General features: G+C 43.2%; 2 protein-coding genes across 5 annotated transcripts; one reads left to right on the plus strand and one right to left on the minus strand.

Moving 5' to 3' along the window:
* Positions 1 to 4,649: 4,649 nt before the first annotated feature.
* On the plus strand, positions 4,650 to 6,149 carry LOC146872149 (uncharacterized). The gene has a single exon (XM_085664321.1). It carries the CDS (start codon positions 4,859 to 4,861, stop codon positions 6,017 to 6,019), a length of 1,161 nt encoding a protein of 386 aa, XP_085520447.1. The 5' UTR covers positions 4,650 to 4,858; the 3' UTR covers positions 6,020 to 6,149.
* A 5,083-nt stretch (positions 6,150 to 11,232) lies between these two features.
* ath (ATP-dependent RNA helicase DHX33) lies at positions 11,233 to 14,671 on the minus strand. 4 transcript variants are annotated; one of them, XM_035870772.2, is made up of 8 exons: positions 14,560 to 14,671; positions 14,259 to 14,506; positions 13,300 to 13,917; positions 12,834 to 13,066; positions 12,306 to 12,656; positions 12,018 to 12,216; positions 11,662 to 11,944; positions 11,233 to 11,501 (listed from the first exon to the last, which is right to left on the minus strand). In XM_035870772.2, exons 2-8 carry the CDS (start codon positions 14,492 to 14,494, stop codon positions 11,325 to 11,327), a joined length of 2,097 nt encoding a protein of 698 aa, XP_035726665.1. In that variant the 5' UTR covers positions 14,495 to 14,506; positions 14,560 to 14,671; the 3' UTR covers positions 11,233 to 11,324. The 4 variants fall into 4 exon arrangements, with proteins under 4 accessions (XP_035726665.1, XP_035726666.1, XP_085520450.1 ...); XM_035870773.2 differs by having other exon boundaries at positions 14,567 to 14,632; XM_085664324.1 differs by having other exon boundaries at positions 12,018 to 12,135; positions 14,259 to 14,638.
* Between the last annotated feature and the right edge of the window lie 12 nt (positions 14,672 to 14,683).

The following is a 14,683-nucleotide window of genomic DNA, read 5'->3' on the forward strand; positions in this document are numbered from 1 at the left end:
CCAGGAGCACGACAAGGCGACTTTTTCCTTGGTCGAACCTCAACCCCGTTTCTATCCTCGTCGATCAAACCGTGATTATAAATTGAAAAGGACCAAGGAAAAAAAAAGAAAAAAGAGGATCGTTTAATCCGCGTCGAGCACGCGATACGATCTCGCTTGTTTCAAGAGATTTGTGTGTGTATGAGAGAGAGAGAGAGAGAGAGAGAGAGAGAGAGAAAAAGGATAAGTGGCGAAAGTAAACGATCGAGAAATCGGATACGACCAATTTACGCTGTAAAGAAGCGCCGTTAATTAACGTGTAACTTGAGAGTAGTTAATTTGTAAACATCGTACCGCCTAGGACTGAAGGGGAAAAGAGAGAAAACGATGAAACTAGGAAGGAAAATCCGCTCGATTTACGGTTGCCGCCGTCGTCCTGACGCTTTTATGGCGTTCGAGCATGAAAGTGCGTCGACGCTTCGAGGTGAGATTAATAAGAAGGCGAAGTGTTTCGTAACGTTAAAACTCTTATACCACTCGGCTTCGAGCCTTTACACATTATTTAATCCTCATTCCTCTTTGGTTTTACTCGGCATGGGTCGTTTTAAATGTGCAATAGCTTTGAACTCGCAAATCGTTTTAACGGCAAAAGCTGCGACAAGGAATAGCTGCGAGAAAAAGCTGATTTATGGCTCGTCCTTTCCTTCTACCTTCTCGCGCAGGGAAAAAATCACCCTGTTGTTTCTTCGAACGGTTCACGCTCGGCGTTCTTATCTTGCGGTGAGTGGCGATAGTAAAGGTTGGCTGGTAGTAAAGGTTTGGCAAAAATTTCCCTGACAAGGAAAGAAATTTGATAACTGGCCGAACGAATGAACGAACGAACGAAATAACTAGGCCGCGAACGAACGCCTGGGACGCGCGAATAACGCGATTTATGCGGGCACGAATCGAACGTTATCGAGCGCGTACGAGAACGGGTACGAGAGAGCTTGGATTCGTGCGGTTCGGGAATTTTCGTTACTTATTATCGAACGATCGCTCTCGTTCGGCAATTCGGTTAGGCGTTCCATCGCTTTTATTTACTAGATTTTCGCGTAAATGCTTTAGCAAGGGCGATGCTTCAAGGAAAATTCTTCGATAACGTAAAAATAACTGAATAAACGTGGAAAGTAAAAAGTGCGTTATCGAGAGAACAAAAAGCGAGAGGTGAGAAACGGAAAGGAAAAATAATAATCGTTTTCCTAGCGACGTGAAAGGTTCGCATCGATGGTTTCTCCGTGTCGGTCTACTCTAGAGAAAGCAACGTAAAAGCGTTCCGGGGGGTGCCAATATAAATCGGCCCGCGAAGAGAGTAAACCGCGCGCGGGAGACTCCTACGTTCACCATCTATCTCTCTCTCCGTCCCCCTCCTTCTCGGGCAAAGCGCGGACAAAAGTTTTATAGCTCGATGATGGCCACGGCGCGGCCACAGTTCAGTGATTCTTGCCCTCCGCGAGAAATCTCCGCTGCTATCAAAATAAACGCTTTTCCATCGATTAGGATAAACTTTTACCGTTTTCGAGATATCGAGTCTGTTTTATTCGTAAGGGAGAAAGTAAAGATGAGAAATAAATTTTTGATTTATTAACGCGTCGCTGATCGCACTTTGAACAATGAAGGGAAACAAAGACGTACGACCCTGTTTGAAATTGGAACTTTCAAAGTTGAGCGTAGATTTTAGACCGGCTACAAAAGGACAAAGGTCGTAAAGTATGAAATTTAAATAAGGCCAGACAACAATAGGTGCACTCAAGCAACCACCGAGCTCCCGGATTCTATCTCGTGAAGCCAGTTGGATGGCGACTGCGTGTTAGATAATTTATCTATATATGTGTGTGTGTGTGTGTGTGTGTGTGTATATATATATATATATATATATATATATATATATATATATATATATAAGATATATTTCTATTCGCCAGAGTATTTCACGCACAAAACTATCCACTTATGCGCGCTCGTCCAATTTACAAGATCTCCTTGTTGCCGCGATCAACGGGATGACGAGAGGGAGAGAGATGACTAACGGGAAATAAAATCAAAGTCGCGTATATTTTACCCTCGTCGTTATTTCTATCATAGAGAAATATAGGAGACCATAAAATTATTTCATTTCCTACGAATCGGAAGTAGATATTTTGAGGATGAAAAGCAAAAGTATAGGAACGCGAGTCGTAAAAATTCGCTGGACTCGAAATACGAGTATCTTTTTCTAAACATCCTTTCGAGCAATGGAGATAACGTGATAATGAATGGCCGTGTACGAAGGTAGGTACGTACGAACGTACGAAATAAAAGGGAACAAAAATGGATGACGGAAAAGAAGGTGAATAGAGGGAACACGTTCGCACAGCGGTCGAGAAATATAAATCGATGCCACGTCCGAGAGAAAGCATGGCCTCTCGCAGACACGATCGTCTTGACGACTCTGCTGCAATAATATACGAGCGTCGTAAATTTTACCAAGAGGTTACTTTACCGAATAGTAACTTTCTCCTTGCTACTAGCTTCTATCGGCCTTGCGCGTTCTTCCCTTCCTTTCCTTTTTACCAAGATCCTCGCAAAATGTTTGGGAAGAGTTGTTAAAGATCTCGGAGGGGGGGAGGGGGGGAGGGGGGGGGGGGAAGAGAAAGCAATCTAGTACTACGTTACTCGGAAGAAAAGTGAAAAGCAAAATTTCTCTCTTTCGGAAAAAAAGGGTTCTTTTCAATTTTTAATCCTCCAGACAGTCGAGAAAATGATATTATACATATATATATATATATATATATATATATATATATAGAGAGAGAGAGAGAGAGAGAGAGAGAGATGAAAAAAGAAAGCGCGCTCGTCGTGTGCTTCGAACGCGTCATAGGTAACTTGGCTGTTCGATAAGATCGTTCCTAGGATCGAGCTCGTTACATAGACGATAAGGTAGACATCGTTACTCGGCTGGCATTACTTCCGGAAATATATCAACGACAGGTGGTACGACAAGCGGAAACGTAAACGATCGTGACATACGATGCGTGGCTTAATCGCGTCGGACGATGACGTTCCATGAATGAGAACGTATGCGGTTCCAGCGCGTACTATTACTATTTCCATCCGATATAGCTAATCCGCCGATTTAACTAAGACTTCCGATCTTAATTCGCTACCTTACCGCTCGAATCGAAAATAAATCACTGGATCGTCAATCGCTTCGAACATTTCGATTCTAATATTGATAACGAGTATCAAGGGAAAAATTATGAATGATTTCAGATAAATGATATCACGCTGTTCTTCGTAGATCGAAGTATTCGTTCGAGTTTGCAAACTTATTTATGCGTTCGAATCGGTCGATGAAGCTCCAAAGTGTTGTTCTTAAAATCGATAAAATATTTCTCTTCGAAGCAATTCCAATAGCATAGGAGAAAATAGCGTACCGTTAAGCTACACCGCGTTGGATTTCCTTCTTTCTTTTCCTATTTCTCGTAGACTCGATTCCTAGGACGACGAGAAAAGAGAGATAAAGAGTAAAGAAAAAAAGAAAAAAGATGAAGGAAAAGAAAAAGGAAAAGTCGATGAGAAAGGTGGCGGAAAAAGGGCGGATGGCAGCCTCAAAGATATAGACCGTGGGTTGTAGTCGGTTGGGAAGGGAAGATTTTCGGACCGGAGATTGGCCCTCGTAAAGTTCGCTTGGGAAGAACGCCAGACTTTGCGAAGAGAGCGAAGCACGTGGAACGACGAATCGCAGCCGGCTTCGAATTTAAGCCTTCCTTCCAACCATCTGCACGTTCCTATCCTTTTCGTTTTTATTCGAAAATAGCCTCGGTTTCGTTCTTATTTCCACTTAATTATTTCCCCTTGTCTTCGTCTACGTAGCTAGAAATCGCGAAATGTTGAAACTCCGTCCATTTTGCTATCGAAATGAAATGGGATTCAGTCGCTGTAGACGTCTACGAGCGCACATAATGCATGGCTTTCTCGCAAATTACAACCGATTAATCCGCGCTAATGAAGCCGAACGTCGAAATGTAAATAAGTAATTCTCGCATAAGATGTTGCTAAAACTTGTTCCTAATGATGCGTGCTTAAATTATATTAGGGAACATTATATATATATATATATATATATATTATATTTCGATATGTATATTGCGATACGCTAACAGCACGTAGGGACGCACGAGGAAATGGTAAGGAGAAGGGGTAGAACACAAATTTTAGGAATGCGATCCTTTTGTCCCAAATAGCAATTTTTCCCCTCCGAACTGTGTGACTTACCTGCCACGTATATCCTCATTTAAAGTTTTGAAAAGCGGGGAGTAGTCCGTCGGGTAAGAATCCTACCGGACAGGATTAGGCACTTTGTAAACTTTTGCCACGATGGCTAATCGACGCCAACGTACCTAGGTATATACCGAAGAAATATATCGAGGATCCCTCGCAAAGGCCTACACTCAGTCTGTCGTGCGGTTCTACCACGAGAAAATCCATTTCGAACGCGTCGCTTTGCGGTCCTGCAAATCCAATTCCATCCATTCAACGTCTTTATATTCCTCTCTCTCCCACACACCCTCTCCATGTCGACACGAACCGCGGTGTACCGCCGTTCTCACGGTTGTTAATTGTTATCGTTGCGATCGATCGAACGAGAATTATCAAAAGTGAAAGTATTTGAACGAAATTTATCGTTAAAATATAAACTCGTACTTTCGAAGAAATTAGTGTAATCGGTTTGTTTGTTTTCTCGTATGACTCGTAGACGAGAGTTTGATGGATTAAAAAAGGGGATGACGCAAGACAAGAAAAGAGGACAAAGCGAAAATTTGCTTATGCACCGTGCCTGAAAATACGAAACGCGAGGATGAAGAGCTTTGTACGCGGATTACCGTCGTCGTCCGTCTTGCTACGTCTCCTCCTTATATTCCTCTTGATCGTGGCGCACCACGGGCGAGCCGAAATGGAAGAGAGCAACGGCGATCCTATCGCTTTGTTGCACAAGACCTTGAAATACTGGCGCTGGATCTACGAGACTTATCGCGAGGAAATAAAGTTGGGTTATTGCTGGGCCGATTATTTTCTCGGATCGAACGACATTGAGACCGATTTCATCTCGCGTATCATCGAGAACGAGTTAACGAACTTGAAAGAAATGTCGATTCGAAGAAAATGCAAGAACGATTCGAGATACTGCGAAGAGGATTTTTCTTATGGAAATCCTTCCCGGTACGGCATTGACGCTAAATCATCGTTTCGTCAGAATTACGTAGAAGAAGGAAGCTCGAAAAAGGATTTCGAAGAAATTTCTCGAGCGAATATCGAAGAGAGATATCCTCTTCCCCAACGAGCGACTATCGATCAGGAAGGTAATTTGGAAAATGGTTTAAACCATTGGTCGACTCTCCCGAATTATCCTTCTCAATTTACTTCGAGATCGAGCGATAAACGTTCACGTCGTTGGAGCGACCACGAAGCTGCTGCTGCTGCTGCTGCTGCATCCGTCAAAGTCGCTTATCAAGGATATTCCGTAAAGCCGAAAGTTTTCTCCTTGTTAAATAAAAAGTTAACTATGGATCGTGAATCTTCCTCGAGTGAAACATCGTCCTCGACGGATACGGACGTAGCAGGGCATTTGGGATTTTTGTCTTCTCGAAAAGTTTCCGTTCTAGATAAAGGGATGGCTCGTCGATCCTCGTATTTCGATAAAACCGATCGCGAAGAAACAACGGCTTTGTCGTTATCCGTAGAGAAATATGAACGCAACCTGGACACTTTGAACGTTACCGTCGACCAAAATCGAGATCGGCGATCTTTGAAAAAGAATTTGAAAGCTCGAAGCGGTCGATCGTTTACGAGTATCCTATCGACAACGGCCGAGCATCCAATTTTTATCGAAATTTTAAGGACTTTAACTGTATTAGCTCGCATGGGTCAACTGATAATAGATATCGTAGACTCAAGCGAGGTTCTCAGATGTACCAGAGACTATATCTTGAAGAAGACGATCGAATGGATAGACGCATAGGGAGGGTGGGTAACACCTTATCGAGGGATCTTGTTTTTAAAACGATCAACTATCTTTATTGTAATTATATTTCACGCGTGTATTTGTGTAAAAAGTTACAAAATAATATTAAGTAGTAATGATATCATAACCGAGATCGAACGTTCGAATATTAATTTTAATAAAACTGTTGCGTACCCGATGAAAATTCGAGTTTCTAATTCGTTTTTATCAATACGAACAAATTATATCGTGTTTAGATAGCAGTACGTCTCCTCCACTAATTTACGATAGGATCTACGATATATTCGTGGCTGTGATCCGATTTACACAACGAATAATCCATATCCTCGTATTCCCCGTTGTTGTTAGAGGGAGAACGCATCACGGGGACAATTTACCATTGTATCTCTCCGTAGAATACGGAGAGGGTTGGCGATCGTTTAGACCGATATACTCGAATTCACTCGAGGAAGGGACGCTACCTCGATGGGATTGGTTCGCCTTCGAGATGCACAATTAAGAGGCTCAAAGAGAACGGATCGAACCTTCGAGAGAACGAGAGCTAGAGGGTGAGATGAGGAATGTAAGGAGGGATAAACAGGGAAAGAGGCGCCGATGGGTCTACGCTAGCAGTCGATATAGTCGGAACGCAAGGAATGAATTTTTGAAACCACCTGTTGCTATAACCGCTGCCTTTCCGCTTAGACTTCCTCTTCCTCTTCCCCTTCCTCTTCCCGTTCCTCTTCCTCTTCCTCATCCTCATCCTCGGTAGCATTCCCCGACATCGTCGTTGACCCCGCGAAACTCGGCCCTCGAACTCGGATCGATATCGAATATTGAAACAAACCAGCTAGCGAATTCGAAATTGAATCAAACTTCTTCTCGAGAGAATTTTCGAGGAGTGCGAAATATCTCTTCGTTCTTGGTCGAGAAGAAGACGAGCACTGAAGAAGACCGTTCCAGCACCAGCTAGAAAATGGTTAAGTGAAACGAGCTCGTAGTCTTTGGGGTTTGCGCAAACATCGGTAGTTACAATAGGGCACCTTTCATACGTGAAAGGGTCCGAGCGCTCTAAGAAAATGAAAAACGAGGGCTCGGTTATAGAGACAAGAATATGGCCGGATCTCAAAGAGTCCTGCCGATGCTTCTCTTCCGTTGCTTTTCTACAGGGTTCGCAGAGAGAGAGAGAGAGAGAGAGAGAGAGAGAGGGGGGGGGGGAGAGAGGGAGAAGATTCACACGGAAATGAAAGAGAGGGAAATAAAAGTGGTCAATTATGTATGTGGTTGGTATTCGCGTGAAAGCTTTTCCCATCGCGGTTTGTTGACATTATGGTTGGTGGAACCGCTCTCGTACACGTTTCTCTCGACGAAGAAGAAGGAGAAGAAGAAAGTAGGAGCAAAGAAGGAGGGATCACTCGCAGATACTCTGATACGGCGCGCGCCTTTCCTAAAAACATCGTGGCCCGGCTCCATTCAAAGAGATATTCATTATTAAGAATCTCTTAAGCAGAGAGAAAAGAAAGTCGAGACGACCGCGGCGGCGTTCGAAATAAGAACCCAGATAGGGGAAGAATAGCATGAAAGCTCTTCTTCGTACGTTCTTTCGCAACTTTCGCGAGAAAGGCAGTCTGCCTCCCTATCTATTTCCTATTTTCCTGTCTTTTCAATCTTGGTATACCTACCTATGGCTACCGCGCGTCTATTCATACGACCTATCGAAGAAGCGACACACATTGCACGTATCTTTGAAATATAAACATCCGCGTCCAAACTCTTCGATATTTCATTCTTAATTAAAAGGAACAAGCGAGGTATGGCGCCAGTCAAGAGAAAGATCCAGTCGGTTTTTTAATAGCTACTCTCTCGTATCTTGAATCGTTTAAAAGATATTCCACTACTTAAGACGTATGCATTTCTCTTGATATATTTAGGTAGATTCCTTTTCAACGCTTCTAGGTACCTTCTATCGTTTCCTCACAGAACAGGGTATAACAGATCGCGACGATTGGATTAATCAACGAAATCTATTAGAGAAGATGTCAGCTACTTTTCTCGCGACTCTCTTCCCATCCCATTTGATTTTCAAGGACGACGTCTCTTTCTCGGCGCAGTCTCTCGTATCCGAAGGACTTTGATATCGTCTCGGACAAATCTTCTTACGAGTTTTCCTCTATCTCGGGGCACGTATAATGCCTTCTTCTTCCTCTTCTTCTATCTCTCCGCGATAACATTAATGAAATTCTATCGCGCGTTAAGACGAGACTCGCTCATTGTCAGTCTCGTCTTCTCGGCTTTCCATTGATTGCTTGCGTCGGCGTTGTCCTAATAAAATTCTTGAAATTTTCTTTTCTTCTACCTTTTTTCTTTTTTCTTCTTTCGACGTGGAAAACTGCTAAATCGAGAAAGGTGAATGTGCGTTTTCTCCATTCTCGAGCATCGCTTTTCTTTAATGGAAAAAGGGTCGTACCAATGAAAGTATATCTTCCTTTAACGAGAAAAAGGAAAAGTTTTTCGAACGAGCTTTCTATGCACGCGCGCGCGCGGTCCTTTAACGTAAATGAAAAATCCCAAAGAGCTTGCTTGTGCGGCTCGTTAGCGATCCTTCGCGGATTCGATTCGTCGGCGCTCGGACACGATAAACGTTTAATCGAATCCTTCTTGACTTAAGAAAAAGAGAGAGAAGAAAAATCCTTTGTTCTCGTCGTCGTCGTCGTCGTCGTCGTCGTCGTCGTCGTCGTCGTCCAGCGTCACTCAACGCGGCACGAGAAAAAGGAGGAGTTTGGCCTACGCTCGATATCCATTAATTAATGAAAGGGAACCGCGGAATTTAATTCCGTTTCGTCCCATGAAGAGGCTAAAGCAGAAGATCGAAGAAAAAAAAGTCCAAGCAGAGAGACTAAATGGACGAGAAAGAAGATTAGGAAGAAGAAAATAACAAGACTAGAAAAGTGAATTCCGTGAGAAGCGAAATAGTCGGGTTGCGATTAGAAGAAAAGAACACTGTAACATGCGAAACGAGGAAGACGAGGAAGCATAAGACCGTTCATCGCCCCTTCCACCGATTTGTATAATAGTTTACGCCAACAACGAGTACACACGTAATTCTTGACCGATTTTCAGGAACAAGATACCTTCTTAAAGGATGTATAGCCATTTTCTTTGATAGAAATAATAAAATTAAATCGTGCCTGTGAAACATGATGTTTTTTTAAAAATGATTTATGCATCGAAATAAAGCTTTTTACAGCCGCTATTGATTTTCGTATAAAACGCTTGACGCGTAACGACACGAAACGTGTGTTTTGCTTCCGTTCCAAGACGATCCTCAGATTTTCTGATCCATTAATTTTATTTAGTATTACTTACGATCCGTCGAAGTCTATATCTGGATTATATCAACGCAACTACTATACCGAGCTAAACTTCTAGTGGAATATTTCAGTGCGTTAACAAAATCTTTTCTTGCTACTTTTAATTGGACATTTAAAATCCTTACGTAGCTGATCATACTCTTCGTTGGACAATAGATCGATTCGATGGAATCATAAAATTGTAAATAATCTACGCGAGCTTATAAAATGATAGGGATAGTCTTATAATAGGCGTTCCCTTATTGCGCTCGTAATACGTCTTTTGCCCATATCTATCTATCTCTTAAATTTCGCTACGGACGTAAGACGATGAATATCCTTAAGACTAGATGAGAATCATGCTGATATGGTTAATGTCATGGATGCGACAGACAGGAATGCGATTTTCCTCGGGTCGAGAAAGAGTCCTAGAAACAGCCATCTTCCTTAGCGCAGAAACTAAGGCGCTCGATAATTCGATATAAAGGACGCGAGAATGCCTGCGCGAGCCCTCTTTACGACTAACTCCACGACGATTAGATCCGATATTAGATTTTCAGCTTCGACGATTCGACGAAGGCCAGAGAGAGAGAGAGAGAGAGAGAGAGAGAGAGAGAGAGAGAGAGAGAGAGAGAGAGAGAGAGAGGAGGGAGGAGAATGTTGGAAGGGCACGCAAAATATGCCTTAGTTCTCTTCAGCCTTTCCTTTATCTTTTTCTATCAGTCCTATAATAAAAGAGGAATTTACTATATACGAGTATGTATGTACGTACCTTTAGGGCTCTTCCTTGTCGAAAGGACAATGACTACCGAAGAAACGGTTTTTTCATCGACGTCCTTCTGAAAGAATAAAAAAGAAGAAAGAAGAAAAAAGAAAAGAACAGAAATGAAGAAAAAAGGGCGATAAAAATAGATGAACAGCCGAGGTCATTGTATCCGCCGAGGAAGAGAATTTTCAGCTCGGATTTCTCCGCGTCGGCCGGTCGCGAGTAAGAGCCGAGATTAACGCGAAACGCGTTCCATTTTATGGACGCTTGACCATAAAAACGACTTTTTACAGTGGCCCTTAATGAATTCGATTAAGTAGTCGAGGCTGACCAAATAAAAAGGAAAAGAAGAGCAACGTCTGTCACTAGCCAATGTGGTTTAACGTGTGAAATAAGCCGGTCATCGATCGATGAACACTTTCCTACTCTTTCTATCGAAATTCAATATTTTTTGAATGGACGAACCCTCTCGAAAACTATCGATCGTTGACCATTTGCCGTCCGATATCGTAGCAATTACGAAAACTTTTGATTTTTCGAAATTGCTTTCGGATATTTTCGATCCTCGTTTTCGATGCTCGCACGACGATCAATGTTAGTTATAGAAAATTGAAAACGATTCTATTTCCAGGCCACCTGTTGTAGAGAAGCCTGTAAACTCGTCCACAAACAATGACGACGTCGACGGAGGAGGAGGAGGATGAGGATGAGGATGAGGATGAGGAGAAGGACAATTCCAAAGCTTCAATCGTCGTCGTTCGTGTCAAACAAATCGTTTGGCTCTCCGTTGAATTAAACGTTTTATTAGTTAAGCGAACCTCCCTCCCTCTTTCCCCCTCTCCTTATTTCCGATAATCCGTAAAATTAGATTAGACAAACGCCGAAATACGTATGTACACCGTTTTTGCAAAGATTTTTCTTTCAGTAAGCCTTTTTAGAACACGTTTGAACGTTAACCTTTTTAGCTTGAAAGGGAACGATTTGCAATTCCGATGGCGAGTCCACGGATAGATCGTGTGTGTTAGCTCTTTGAAAAATCACGAGTAAATATTTATCAGATATAGGACCTTATTTATCAGATTAGCGAGCATAAAAAGAATATGTAAAATGGTAAATAACTTGGATAAAACTTTTATTCGATACGTGGAACGTGTCTTTTCATTGTTGACTGTATCGATAAAAGTCATCGGATTAAAATACAAATCGATCATTCGTGTTTAACCGCAACGACTCCTTTCTCCGACAGCCAGGAATTCTCGATGACGGACAAATCACGGAGGTAACACTTGCCTGTGGCAACGATTTCCGTGAACAATATCAGAGATGGTTTCGTACCGTGTAACGTCGAGGATGGATGTATAGCCACCGGCTGTTTCGAGCTTACCTATGCGGATGAATTAGAACATTCGATTAGTCCTATATATTCTTTCGATCGTTGACGATCTATACTACAGTCTTTTTATATCCTCAGGATCAAACGATTCCTTATTTATCAATACATATCAATACATGTTGAATGGAAGAAAAGTTTTAACGATATGTACCGTGACGTAGGTGTTATTATCCCTTTGTAATTCCGCTAGGTTCTCGTATAGCCCTTCGAGAAGAGCCTTCCTAAGCTGTTCCGTATTTGTTCCGCAGCTGGCCTTATCCAAATTCGCACGTTCCGCCAAAGTAGCGAGCTGCTTTCGTACCTCCGTGGCATATTCCAAATTCCGATGGTGTAGAAAATTCTCGTGGCACCAAACCTTTTTCTGACTGCCGGTGCTCGTATAACCACGAAAAACATTTAATAAGGTTACGTGGTCCCCCTCGGGAGAGGCGAATCTGTAATGTTGTTACGATCGTTGACTAGAACGTGGCCATTTATTTATAAGGAAAACGTTTAATCGAAAATTACCGTGACTTGGCGGCATAAGCCTGCTGTCTCTTGGCCGGTGGATCGGTAAATATCGATTCTCCGGACAGGAGGGCAACCACCGTCAAAGCTTCCTCGAGACATCGATGTTCTACGGAGGCTAGAATCACTTTGGTAAATCGAGGATCCAAAGGGAACAAAGACATCGTTCTTCCTAAAGTAGTCAATTGCGGCGGAGAACCTGTGAAAGGAGGATAGTCGGTCGAAGAAGAGAACGTTGGATAGGAGAGGATGGGAGGGCCCTATCGATTTTATAACTCGAATCGATACCTTTCACGGCAGCGAGCTTTTCCAAACATGTCACCGCTACGTCGACCGCCTCCTTCGGTGGTCTCTCCATAAAATCGAAGCTAGTAATATCGACGCCAATGGCGAGAAGCTGAAGAGCGACTCCAGCTAAGGAACACCTTTGTATCTCCGGCACTGGCATCTCCTTCATCCTCTCGAACTCGTCCTTTGTGTAAGTCCTATAACATTTTCCCGGTGCCTCGCGAGCGGCTCTTCCTGTCCTTTGCCAAGCTTGCGCCTTTGAGATCTGTTCCACCTTCAGGACGTCCAGTCCCGTCGTTGGATGATGCGTTCTTGCTTTGACCACGCCGGTATCGATCACGTGTCGAATACCTAGGTCGACGAAGCCGTTTATACCACACTCATCGTCCATCTATCCGTTCATCTACCTTATCCATCTACCTATCCACCTATCCATCCACCCACCCACCTATTCACCCACCTATCCATCTATCTGTCCATCTACATCCGACAAGATCTAATGCTATCTAATAATATCGGAGGACTCACCACCTATCGTAACGGACGTCTCGGCAACGTTCGTCGAGAAAATAAGCTTTCGCATTCCCGTGGGGGCCGGCTTGAAGGCTTCCAACTGCTGATGAGTCGGTAGAGCCGAGTAGAGTGGAAATACCTTCAACGGTGGATATCCCTTGCCGTCCAACTGTTTGGCAACCTGTTTCGCATTAATTACGGCAGTTTCTATCTCTTCCTGTCCGGTCAAGAACACGAGAATGTCTTCGCTGGAAATGACAACAGCCCCATTTTTGTAATCCTTCGCCCTAACCGCCAGTTATATATAACTGTATATATATGTATATATGTATATATATATATACATATATATATATATATATATATATATATAACTGTATATATATATATCACAGACACGCGCGCACACACACACACATATGTGTAACTGCAAGTATGTACGTGTACAACTCGTTATCGAAAGAAATGGCGAAACTCTTACTTGGCCGGTGTCTCCCGGTGGATTTGAAAAGCCGTGACCATGCTAGAAAAAACATAATCCTCTTGACTCTTCACAGCATGATAGATCTTCACTGGATGCTGTCGACCCTCGAGATATAGGACAGGCGCGTGGAAATACTTGGCGAACTTATCGGCGTCTATCGTCGCCGACATGACCAGCAATTTCAGTGGCGGCAAGTTCTTCAGTTTCCTCAAATTCTGCGCTCGTTTGGTGACGCCGAGAAGGACGTCCGTCTGAACGGATCTCTCGTGAGCCTCGTCCAATATCACCACCGAGTAATCCGAGAGTATCTCGTCGGTCATTGCTTCCCGTACCATCATACCGTCGGTCAGGTACTTGATCCTGGTTTGAGGTGACGTCACATCCTCGAATCGTACGCAGTAACCCACCAGCTTACCAGTTTCTACCCCCTGCTCCTGTGCTACTCTACGAGCTATGCTCACTGCGGCGACCCTTCGTGGTTGCGTTACACCCACGCGACCGCTAACACCAGCTATTCCGGAGGAGAGCAACAGTTGTGGAATTTGCGTAGTTTTGCCGCTACCGGTCTCTCCGATAATGATCAACGTACTGTATCTTCGTATCTCCTCCAAAAGTCTATAAATATCACATTTGTATAAATTTTATTTATCCTATTGTCGAACGATCGACGATGACGACGACGACGATGACGACGACGACGATGACGACGACGACAACGAGGACGATTTTCAAAACCACCTGTTACCAACATCTTTAAATAGACGCGCCCTCGAAATAACGCTATCTATCGGTAAGCATATGAATTTACAATGGCCATCGTCAATCGACTCACCGCACGGAGGCGCTGTTCAATTTTCTTTGAAGAAAAGATACAATGAAATTCCCTCTCTATCTGAGAGAGGGAGAGAAAATAGAAAGGTTAAGAAAAAATTATATGTCTCGTGTTTGAATCTCACCGTTTACGAAGCCGATAAACTGGCAGAGATTTTCTTTGTTGATGCACACTGCCGGTTCCTGGTTCTGTAGTATTCTCGACATTCGAAAAACTTGAACCACTACTCTCCTCGTGTTTCTGTACTTTGGCGGGACTCTCCCCAAAAACGACAGTGTTCGGTCGTTTCGGTGCTAATTTGGAAAAACTCGACGTACCCATAACATTGTACTTGGAGTCCGCGTTGTCGTGAACACCCATTTCAAAAGCCAACTGAAACGATATCATAAAACAATCGGAAAATGAGTCAGGCTCAGCTTACGTACCTTTTACCGGTATAATACACTCGTGCCACTCTACACTGACTCGAGCCGAGTACGATCGGCACCTCTTCTTCTTCTACTGCATGAAAAGAGGGGAGAAAGTATAAAATCATATACTTGTTTTTTT

Source organism: Vespa mandarinia, unplaced genomic scaffold, assembly GCF_050613455.1.
Source record: "Vespa mandarinia isolate Hongniang unplaced genomic scaffold, ASM5061345v1 scaffold_39, whole genome shotgun sequence".
Taxonomy (NCBI): Eukaryota; Metazoa; Arthropoda; class Insecta; order Hymenoptera; family Vespidae; genus Vespa; species Vespa mandarinia.

Excerpts from the sequence above, each read along its gene's own strand:
- LOC146872149 (XM_085664321.1), top strand. The coding sequence starts at position 4,859 with ATGAAGAGCTTTGTACGCGGATTACCGTCGTCGTCCGTCTTGCTACGT.
- ath (XM_085664323.1), bottom strand. The coding sequence starts at position 14,521 with ATGATATCGTTTCAGTTGGCTTTTGAAATGGGTGTTCACGACAACGCG. Across the intron at positions 13,067-13,299 it reads CACCGGGAGACACCGGCCAA|CGAAGACATTCTCGTGTTCT; the intron begins GTAAGAGTTTCG and ends TGTCATTTCCAG. Across the intron at positions 11,945-12,017 it reads GCTTATGCCGCCAAGTCACG|ATTCGCCTCTCCCGAGGGGG; the intron begins GTAATTTTCGAT and ends ACAACATTACAG.